This window comes from Sinocyclocheilus rhinocerous, unplaced genomic scaffold (assembly GCF_001515625.1).
Source record: "Sinocyclocheilus rhinocerous isolate Xijiao unplaced genomic scaffold, SAMN03320098_v1.1 scaffold287, whole genome shotgun sequence".
Lineage (NCBI taxonomy): Eukaryota > Metazoa > Chordata > Actinopteri > Cypriniformes > Cyprinidae > Sinocyclocheilus > Sinocyclocheilus rhinocerous.
In genome coordinates, this window is record NW_015633524.1 from 1,438,277 (window position 1) to 1,449,339 (window position 11,063).

General features: G+C 35.0%; 1 protein-coding gene across 1 annotated transcript in view; it reads right to left on the minus strand.

The window, feature by feature from the left end:
* LOC107744177 (sodium/glucose cotransporter 1-like) overlaps positions 1–10,836 on the minus strand; it is a 14,645-nt gene extending 3,809 nt beyond the window's left edge. The window contains exons 1-12 of the mRNA XM_016557686.1: positions 10,702–10,836; positions 9,228–9,299; positions 8,298–8,402; positions 7,634–7,693; positions 7,309–7,413; positions 6,718–6,823; positions 5,131–5,211; positions 4,827–5,038; positions 2,582–2,717; positions 2,061–2,168; positions 1,815–1,965; positions 1,544–1,712 (exon numbers count right to left, since the gene is read on the minus strand). Of these exons, the coding sequence (XP_016413172.1) occupies positions 1,544–1,712; positions 1,815–1,965; positions 2,061–2,168; positions 2,582–2,717; positions 4,827–5,038; positions 5,131–5,211; positions 6,718–6,823; positions 7,309–7,413; positions 7,634–7,693; positions 8,298–8,402; positions 9,228–9,299; positions 10,702–10,836 (1,440 nt within the window). The remainder of the gene's footprint in view (positions 1–1,543; positions 1,713–1,814; positions 1,966–2,060; positions 2,169–2,581; positions 2,718–4,826; positions 5,039–5,130; positions 5,212–6,717; positions 6,824–7,308; positions 7,414–7,633; positions 7,694–8,297; positions 8,403–9,227; positions 9,300–10,701) is intronic.
* Between the last annotated feature and the right edge of the window lie 227 nt (positions 10,837–11,063).

Genomic DNA, 11,063 nt, shown 5'->3' on the forward strand with positions numbered 1-11,063 from the left:
ACTTCAAAAAGCTGCAATGACAGATTTAACTTTTGATTCTGATAACCTTAATGTGTGTGAAATGTGTGAAAATAACACATTCATTTTTTTTTTTGTTATTATCATCATCATTATTATTATAATTATTAGCCTACTATTCATTCATTCATTTATTTGGTCTTATCTGATCTGCTCAAATGCTCTTACGTTTACATAGGCTACTTTTATCCAAAAACTGCACTGCATTTAACATACAGGCCTACATTTTTCGATCGAACCCATGATTCTGATGAGCAACATTTTACACATTTCTTTAATAAAAGTTTATAAATCAACAAAAAACCTTCTTTGTTTATATTTAGATGTTGCTGTTTAGAATTTTAAATGAGCTCAAAATATTATTATCAAGTAACTACATAATGCTTCATATTTTAGAGCAGTCGCTGCAATTAAGAAATAAATGAATCAAATCTGTATGTGCGTGTTTGTGTGAAAACCCCCTTTGTAATTGTTAACATTTTCATAAGTAACTGTAGGCTAATTTAATTACACTTTTTTTTTTCTCAGTAACTGTAACAGATTGCATTTACATTTATTTTGTAAATAAATTACGTAATTCCGTTACATGTAATTAGTTAATCCCCAACACTGGTGTTGAATATACAGAATATATGGGGAGTACAAACACTGATCTATAGTTGCCACCCCTCATTCTGCTCTTGCCCCCTCTTTGCCACCCCAAGTATAAAATCCTGGACACGCCCCTGAATTAAGCCTAGAAAAAAGCAGTCAAACCACCCTTTTAAACCATGAGCTTGCTGCTCAACATTCAAATACTCAGTGCTTGCTGTAGCAGTTGCAGTGTGCTTCAGAAACCCTTCCCCTTCCCCAGTTCCGCCTGTATAGATCTGCTATGGGTTAATTTCATGTATGCTATATATGGGAGTTATTTCATGTATGTTATATGTGCAGCATCAGTATTTCCTACATGCAACATGTCTGTGGATGTACTGGCAGTAGAAAGTCTCTGTACTTGCTCTGCCGCAGCAGCAGCAGCGGCTCTATTCTGCCAAGACCAACCACATTAACATTGCCATGTATATTACCATGCTAAACTTTCTGAGAGTTGTCATGACAGAACTGCGATTGCAGATGCACAGTGAACTTGCTCTCGAGTGTTCATGGACACTGACCTTGACTGCTCCAATATGGCGGACGGCTTATGTACATACAGCGGCCCATAAAAACAGCCGCTATTGAGGCATCTATGCATACACATCTATGGTTTTCACAAGTTGCTAGCATGTTTTAGTATAATGTTAACATGTTTTAGCACGTTGCTAACATGTCTTTAGCATGTTTTAACACACTTTTAGCATGTTTTAGCATGTTGCTAGCATAGTTCTAGTATGTTTTAACACATTGTGAAGCAACATAATAATCATCAGCAAAATTTTGATTGTGTGAGAAAAAAACTGTACGTTTTATACAGTCCTAAGAATTCAAACTAGCAAAATGGAAACAAAATTATTACAAAACTATGAAATGTGAAGATTTTGCTCACTGGTTCATTGACTCGCTTGCAGAAAATGGCGAGGGTGAAGACAGCAGCGATGGGTGGAGCCAGATAACTGGTGATGGACTGAATGTAGTCGAAGAGCTGCCCGCTCTGAGCCGACTGAACGATGGGGATCCATGCGATACTCACGCCGATCAGAAACAGCATGAACACCCTGCACGCATGAACACAAGCCTCTCAGAGCCTATTCACCTCAGTTTCTGCTCACAAGATCAGAAAATCAATACCCAACACAAACAAAAAGACACGAACACACCTCCCCGCAATCATGAGTTCCTTTTCCTTGGCTTTGGGGCGAATCTTGGTGTAAATGTCCATAGTGAAGAGTGTGCTGGCGCTGTTAAAGATGGAAGTGAGTGAACTCATCAGAGAGGCCAGCATGACGGACAACATCAACCCTCTGAGACCTTTGTAAACACACAGCAGTTTAGAGCCATATCACCGAACAGGTCAGTCTATTAGAGATGTAAAAGACAGAAACAGAAAAAAGATTATTCTTTACCGTTTGGCATCAGATCCACCACTAGTTTCGGATAAGCAATATTACTGCAGCCCACACTGGTTCCACAGTAGTAGTCACACTCTTTTGGATCCACACATGCAATCTCATCTGACACACACATACACACACACAAATAGTTGACTAATAGTCTTTCACTGTTCACTGACCTTCTGATGCATTTTGCATTCAAAAAATGTCACAAAAATTGCTGCACATTACTTTTGGATTTTCAGAATTTCTTATCATTCAGTCCACATGCCATTTTCGCATTTTAAATGGTATTATTTGGCTCTGTAATTGTTATGGAATTATAAATTGCAGATTTACCCTCCCTGAAATGTCATAAGAAACCAATGTTATTTTGGTATTATTTGTACACTTGCTTAAGTGTAAATCAGACACTCTGCCTGTCTAAGTAGGCGGTTGTTTGTTAAAATAAGTTGCTAGCATATTCTGTGAGAAAAAAGTGGACCAGACTTTATGCTAATGAGCAAAACTCTGTTGGTGTCAGTGTTTCTCACCTGTGTACAGCACTCTGCTGATCATGCCAGGGAAAACCATGAGGAACATGGGCAGAAGTTTGAGGTAACCACACAGGATGCAGCCCGCTTTCACATGAGACAGGTTCTTGGCAGACAGACAGCACTGCACAATCACCTAAAACAAGATGAAGAGTTTGTGTGAATAACCCAGAGGAACATTTAAGAGCTCACAGTTAATTAGTCCACTTATTTGAAAGACATTTTGCTCACCAAGCCTGCACTAATTTGATCAAAAATACAGTAAAAACAAATATTACAATAAAAAAAAAATCTGTTTTCTATTGCAATATATTTGTAAATGTAATTTATTTCTGTGGTCAAAGCAGAATTTTTAGTAGTCATTACTCCAGTCTTCAGTGTCACATGAGCCGTTAGAAATCATTATAATATGACGATTTGCTGCTCAATAAATTTTTTTTATTATTATTAATGTCGAAAACAGTTGTGCTTGTATTGTATTTTTGTGGAAACCAAGATTTTTGTCAGAATTCTTTGATTTAAAGAAAGTTCAAATGAACAGCATTTATTTGAATAAGAGAAATCTTATGAAACAATGTAACAGCCTTCATCTTTATCAATAAATTCAATGCATCCAGTTTTTAAACATTTCTTTTGATTATTTCTGCTTGTCATCTAGTTGAAAATTGTATTTATACTTATACATGTTATATTATACATAGAACATTTTAGGTATCATGATTCGCCATCTAAAACACATCTGGCAACCTGGGCTTAAATGATTTAGAATCCCCACTGTGTAAAGAAATAAAAACAGATGCAAATAAAACAGTGAACTATATGAACTATACAGTAAACTATGAACTATAATAAACGTTTATGGCTGTTTTTTCCGCTATAGTGCCAGAGTACAAATACTGAATACTGTTCGTCAAAACAAACATCTGCAGATGAAATAGAAATGATATCACGTAATAAATAAATAAATAAATAAATAAAAACCTTCATTAAACATTAAACTCTTCTCATTTTGTTTCTAGTCACAGAAAGAACATCCCATTACAATGTATGTGACATAAATAAACATGTTTATGTCTCCATGCATCATTTCAAGCTTAAATATTGATTTTTTTTCCCTTTGCGCTAATGTGTCCTAAATCACTCAATTAAAAATCTAGGGCAACCAAACATGGGAGTCTGAAACAGGTAAGCTTATGGGCTATGAGTCTTGCTAATGGGCTGTTGAACTAACTTAACCATGTCTATATTTGCTTCTGCTTCTCTTTGGCTGTTTGCATGTCTTATCTTATTCAGTGGGGACTAATCTGGGGTCTAACTAAAAGCATGTCTGTTTAAGACTAGACTCACTCTGACTAAAACAAGAAGCACACAGCTCATCCTGAGAAACTCAAGATAAAAGTGCAGTTTGTGGTCCTAAAGTGGACACAGAAGAGATTTGTCAATGTGTATGTTTGTGAATATCTGTTCCTTACCACGTGTTGGACATGTAGACCTCTTCTTTTATCAAACAGTATGTTTTTATGTCCAGAATATTATTAAAAAGCAATACGAGAAAGTTGTCACAACCTACCCAGCTAAAAGGGAACTTTCTTAGAACCTGGCTAACATGATATGAACAAACCTTTATCCTGTAATAGAATGTTCATTTTAAAGTTATCTGGTTTGTAATAATGATCTTAAAACATCAGCACAAAAATATTATTTATACATTGCTCATGGAACTTCTTTCGGGAATGTTTCAGTTGGATGTTTGTCTAACATTTTTTAAATGTTACTACTTGTTTCAGAATGTTCGCATAATGGAATGTTCCCTTAATATTCATATAACATAGAAAATTTTTTAAAAACTGGATGTTTTGAACATTCAGAGAACATTCAGAAATAATGTTTTCAAAACTTTGTTGTTAGCTGGAACAAAGTTTTGGCCCATTTACATCAAGAATGATAACTATAATGATAAATATATTAGCGTCCACACAGTTTTGTCGTCTGCCACTTTAAATGCTCTTTAAAGTCAGGTGAATTCTGATTGGCTGTCAATGTTTTGTTCATCAGCTTAAAAAAATGTTCTGAAAGTGAATTCAGTGATATTATTCCATCGTGTTGTTATCATTAGAGATGTGGTATGGACTTCTCTATTCTCATTCAATTATTATGAATGATTATTAAAACTTTATAGTTATATTTATCATCCTTGGTGTGAGAGACCTTTAGTAGTCAGTAGCCTTGATAAATGGATCAGTACCTGGTCAGTGCACCAGTACCACGCGGCCTGGATTGTAAGACCAAAGACCAGTCCAGGCCAGGGCAGATCGCCAGTGAGGGGGTCTCTGAAGATCTGGAAGGAGTCTGCGCGAGGAGTGTAGCATTCTTCACTGATGTTCACACCTACCACTGACGGGATCGCAGTCATGTATCGGTCTTTGAAGTTCTCATAGCCTCCCACCTCACTGAACGCTGCAAGAAAATGGTTGATGTTGAAGCATTACTCATTGAGCAGACGGTTTTTATCCAAAGCATTTCAGTTTCAAAAACGTGAACAGATGTACCAAAGCCCATAAGAATGAATGAACCCACAATCATGATGATGGTCTGCAGGGTGTCGGTGTAGATGACCGCAGCTAGACCACCTGTCGAAGAAACAGCGAAGGTTTATCAATGAAAATCAACTGAGCAACTGAAAAGGAAGGAAAAATATGTTAGCAGAAATGTACGCTTGGCATTTATGCTGGTTTAATTAATTAATTAATTATAATTTTTTTAACGTGTATAACATTGTCAAGAAAGTTTTCAATTAAATGAAATATTGCACTTTCATGACTGTTTCTTAAAATTATTATGTTTTAAAAATCTTTTGTCGTGCTTTAAAGTACACTTATTTTTGTGTTGACTAACATACTAAATCACATGTAAAGGACTTGATTATAATTTTAACTGTAGTGTGATAGTTGATATTACATTTAAAGGGGCCCTATTATGCTCTTTTACAAAGTCTTGATTTTGATTTGGGGGTGTACTAGAACAGGCTCTCGTACTAGGTTGTTCAAAAAACACATTATTTTTCATTATTACAACACCTCTCTCCCCAGTCTGGCATGAAATGCGTTGTAGTCCAAATGAGTTGTTCGTTGTAGTTTTTGAAAAGTGATTTCTTTTAAATAAAATATCTCCTTTTGAAGTGGACTTTGAGCTTTGTAACTTTGCAGGTTTTTTTTATGCTCAAACAACAACATTACAGACTAACTAAAGTTGAAAAAGTGAAAAAGCATAATAGCACCCCTTTAGAGTAAATATAGTCTTCAAATGTATTAAATTTCATCATTACTAATTACAAATAAATTTAAATACATGACATCACAATTAACATGCATTAGACAAAGGTCTAAAAAACAATTCACACTTACAATAAGTCTACTCTTTTCGTACTACTATAATACAATATATTATTTCCACAATATCTTTTTTAAACGAAACTTCTTTTTCATGAGGGTGAATTAACTTGCCTTGTCATAAAATATCAAATTATCTGATATTTTAAGAGACTTTGACCTTCACCCACAGTAATGAGGGTCTGCAAGGGTTCTCTATGATATCCTGTTTTATGTTTTGTTCTGCACTTTTTTACATGTTGGTCGCACCACATGACTTTGGATTGGCTGACAAATGTTTTTTGTTTTTTAAATATTAACAAGCAGTAGTAGCAGGAGATTTCTCATAATGAAATATTATTTTTCTCTACTACAGTATCAGGACAGTTGTATCGCCATGATATTTTTGACTTTATGCTCTCTCAAAAAATGATCAAAATTAATTTTATTTCAGAAATTGTTTGCAAGGCAGGGGGCTCTTTGGGCCTCTAAAGCCTTAGCAACTGCAGTTTATCATTCACAGAAGCATACAAACACTCTCAGCCACAGCTCATGTAAACATTTACAGCTGGTAGGATGATTTCTGATTTCGTAAAGTTTATTGTTGGGCTGGTTTGTCCATGAGATAAATCTATTACACAACAGAGCATGGGGATGGCAGAAGTTTAAAGTGGCAGTGCATTAAAGTTTGCCTTGCACAGGCTTATCAGCTATTGTCAGTACGGGCAATTAGTCAGTTTAAAGTGTGCAGTATTTCAGTCAACAGACCCGTTACTGTATAAAGAGCTGTAATGAGCAGCAGAATAATCACGGCCAGGTAAATGTTTAGTCCCAGAGCCTGGTTGATGAAAATGGCTCCTGCAAACATGTCCGCCTGAAAGATGGAAAAAACAGAAGTACAAAAAATGGGGGTGAGGTGCAAATGTTTGAACTATCCATTTCAAAACAAGGTCCTTATCTTTGAAATCTAAACCCACTTTAGTCTGACTGCATATGGCAATAAAAGCTATTTCCACATGGACATCACGGCCATTTCAAATCGACTATCAGACTATAACCAGTGTTTAGTGAAGATCTGACGTAAACAAGGCTGGACAGACAACAAAAAATATCGAAATGAATTTTAATTCAGAAATAAGGACCTTGTATTTTTTAATTACAAATAATCCATGTAGTCTGCATTCATAATAATTATGAATGATTTATAAAAATGTGGTTTAAAATTTCTTTCGATTGAGTGTAGCATGTTACACTACTGATGGTATGTCAAAGTATCCCAGGTATTGAATGTCAGCTACCACGCAATTACCATGTGATACCCATATTTTCTGTAAGGGTTGACACAGATTTTGGACTCACAGAGATTTTGGTGAAAACATAGAGAAACAGGGAGAGCACGGAGAGGTAGATACGGATCCGCTGCCCACCAAAGCGTTTCTTCAGGTACTCTGGCATGGTCACGACCTGCAGATAAAGAGAATTAAGGGTAAAAAAATGATACTGCAGAGAGATAATGTGGTCGACACATTCAAGTTGTGCAAGTCAGCAATATCTGAGTCAAGTCACCTTTATTTATATAGCGCTTTATACAATACAGATTATGTCAAAGCAGCTTTACAGTGTTAACAAATGTAAAAAAGTTTGTTCTGCAATGCCGGTTAAAGAGGAAGAAATGTAAGCATACCCCGGCCTTAATGTAGATGGGCACGAAGAGCCATCCCAGAATAATCACTACAACAAGAGCCTGAGGAAACAAATGAAAAAGAGAAAATCGGTTCGATGTTTTCTAGACATATTCTCATCAGTGTTGTTAGTGTTAACTAAAACTAAAACTATTAAAATCATTTTTGTTAATTGAAATGAAACTGTAAAATAAAATATAAGATAAAAAATGTATGAAAAAATGTGCTTACATGACTAAAACTAAAACCCAAATAAAAAACCAAAGCTAAATTAAAATATCTAAGAAAATAAAAATGACTAAAATATGAAAAATTAAATACCAAATCTTAATAAATAGTATATAAATAATACTAAAATAACACTGATTACACCAATTCATTTGTTCTTTGATATTTTATTAATATCTTACCTTAATGATTAAATATTAGTTCTTCAAATTTGACATTTTTATAATTATATCAATAAAAATACAATGTCTCTAGTCATATTGTCTCCAATCTCTAAGTCATACTGTAGATTACTTTATATGCAAAATACTTACAGAATATTATTTTTCTTTTTTTAATGACCTATAGTCATAAACAGTAGGCTTAAAACATTAAATCCTGCCACATATCAAAAATATTAAATATCATAGTTATAATGTTATGTTTTTTTAAACATACATTCCACTCAAATCCTCCGATAGCAATACCAGCAGCTGCTCCAGTTCCTGCTATTCCCACAAAATGCCCACTTCCGATGTTACTTGCAAAGAGAGAGGCTCCAATCTGGGGGGGAAAATGTAAAAACAATCATATTAATATGTGCTTTATAATATATTTACTAATATACACACATTTGATATTCATATAAGGGTTTAAACTGAACAGAAAATTGAATCTAAGTCATCTGCTACATTTTTGAATGTCAGAATGGTTACAAAAGTGTAAGAGTTTAGCATGGGATTGTGGGAACTGTAGCCTATTGCTTCAGAATATATTAAGTGCCTACTGTTTGACTATATCTGGCAATAAAATCACCATAATGATAAGCTATAAAAACTAATTCTTCTGCACAGCCTGAGGTGTAATTCAAACAATAACGATTGCAACAATGAACTTTGTAATAACAAATAAAAACCTTAAAAAATTTGGTATAAGGTGATAACTTTAGCATGGACCAAAGCATGACAGCTCTATACAAACTGCATGAGCAAACCATATCAGTACTTTCAGCTGTAATGAATTGTGGGTCGCATCTGGCATCAGTGCATTATGGCCCCATAAAAGATTTTATTCACCCTATCATGATATCAAGGTTCTGAAATTGAGGGGCAGTTAGGGTCATTATCATGCCATATCTGTGATAATGTGAAATCACTCGTCATGCTATTGATAGATACATAATAAGCTCCTACTTTTATGGCCGTTTCAGTCTTGCGTAGCACATTACGACAGAAATTCGCCACATTTAGCACAATGATCGATCACTATTGATGTAGTATATGATCAAGCCATGTCATTTTGTCAATGTCCATCACATTCTGAGTACAAAATAAAGATGCTTTTAAGGTTTAAAGCACGGTCATCCTCCATATTGGTCAATTTACTTACCGGCCACCACACCATACTTCTGCCAGCCAGGAAAAAGCCTCCCACTGTGGCTCGATTGGTCCGTACCATTGCCTTTGGACAGAAATAGTCATTCAATTCAGCATATATACGGTTCTAGAGTCTAGACACTTTAAATATTAGACAACATTGTATGTGACTTTATATAATGATCAGACCCATTTCTTGAAAACATCACATTTGTGGACTCAAAAGTTGATGGATTGGTGTTCAGTGGCTTTGTTTATTGTTCGATTAAATATGTTTGAACTTTCTCAAGAGGTTTTAAAATTATATGGATTTCAGATGGACAAATACAGGTAGAAATATGTGGTTTTATCACGAAATCCCCGAAATGTCAATGCCCGCAATAAGACTTATTAAAGGGGTCCTATTATGCATTTTCACTTTTTAAATTTTAGTCAGTGTGTAGTGTGTATGTTTGGGCATAAAAAAGATCTAGAAAGTTACAAATCTCAAAGTCCACTCCAAAGGGAGATATTTAGTTTTTAAATAAACCCTTTTCAAGAACTACAACGAACGGCTCGTTTGGACTACAGCGTTTGTTTTCCGGGCTTTGTGATATCACAAAGCAGCTCATTCTGTAGCGTCAAATTTTCGGCATGTCTAGAACAATTCTTACAAGTACAACACGACGTAGCTGGGCGCCGCGGACAGACGCCGAATGGCGCTGCCGGTGTGCCTACACTCATAGAAAATAATGTATTTGAATTTTAAAGATGTGGCGCGACGCTGCGCCTCTCGTCTGGTGTGCGACCGCCTGAAATGCTGTTTTTTTTTTTTCACCTCTGTGCCCAAACATCTTTGCTTGGGCTTCCGAAAGTGGATGATGTCAGGAAACAGTGGTTGCAATTGATACACTAAGGTAATTAATATGTAAATTAATTTGTAAATGATTTCTAAAATATTGCAATTAATTTCTAAAAATGTGTAAATAATTTCAATTTCATTTTTTGTTTTGTTTTAAACAGATACAAGTATCATTAATAGTTACTTTAAATCACATATGAAGAATTATAACAAGAAATGTAACATTGGAGCAATTAATTTTTCTAAAGGATTTAGGTTTTTTTGGGGGGGGGGATGCTAAATATATTATAATGCAAATAATATAATGTAAAAATGCATTATATTATATTTTGTCTGAAAAAAAAAAATTCTAAAGGATTTTAGCATTTTTAACAAAACAACTTGAAAAACTGCATTATATTATATATATATATTTTTTTTTTTTATCAGTTTTTCTAAAGGATTTTGCATTTTTTTTGCAAAACAACTTGCAAAAATGCATTTTATTATTAACTTTCTGTGAAATCAGTCACCATCCTCATTCTGTCTTCAGACTTATCTCACACAGCCATTGTACATTTATATGTTGATGCAAGGTTAACAATTCACAAGTCTGTCAATGGTAGAAAAATCTTTTACAGGTGGATAGAAATTACTGACCACTTACCCATATTCCCACAGCCAGAACCACCAGAAAATATATAACAATCACTGAGATGTCCGCTGGATTGTTAACATATATGGTGACGTTTTTTCTGTTCTCATTGCGAACCCAAGAGAATCCAAAATAATCTTCACCCATTTTGATGGTTTTCGAAGGGGGCCGGTGGAGCAGCACACTGCGTCCCTCTCTGACACAACGGTGAAGACACCTGGATCAGACGCTCACCTGCAGGTGTGTGACCGTATGTGCGTGTGTACGCGTTTACTTATATATGTGCATCTAGAGATGGGTGTGACCTTCTCAGAGTTAATTATAAAAGTGTGTTTGTGACGTAGAGTTGTCAAAAATCTGAGATTGAGAATCAT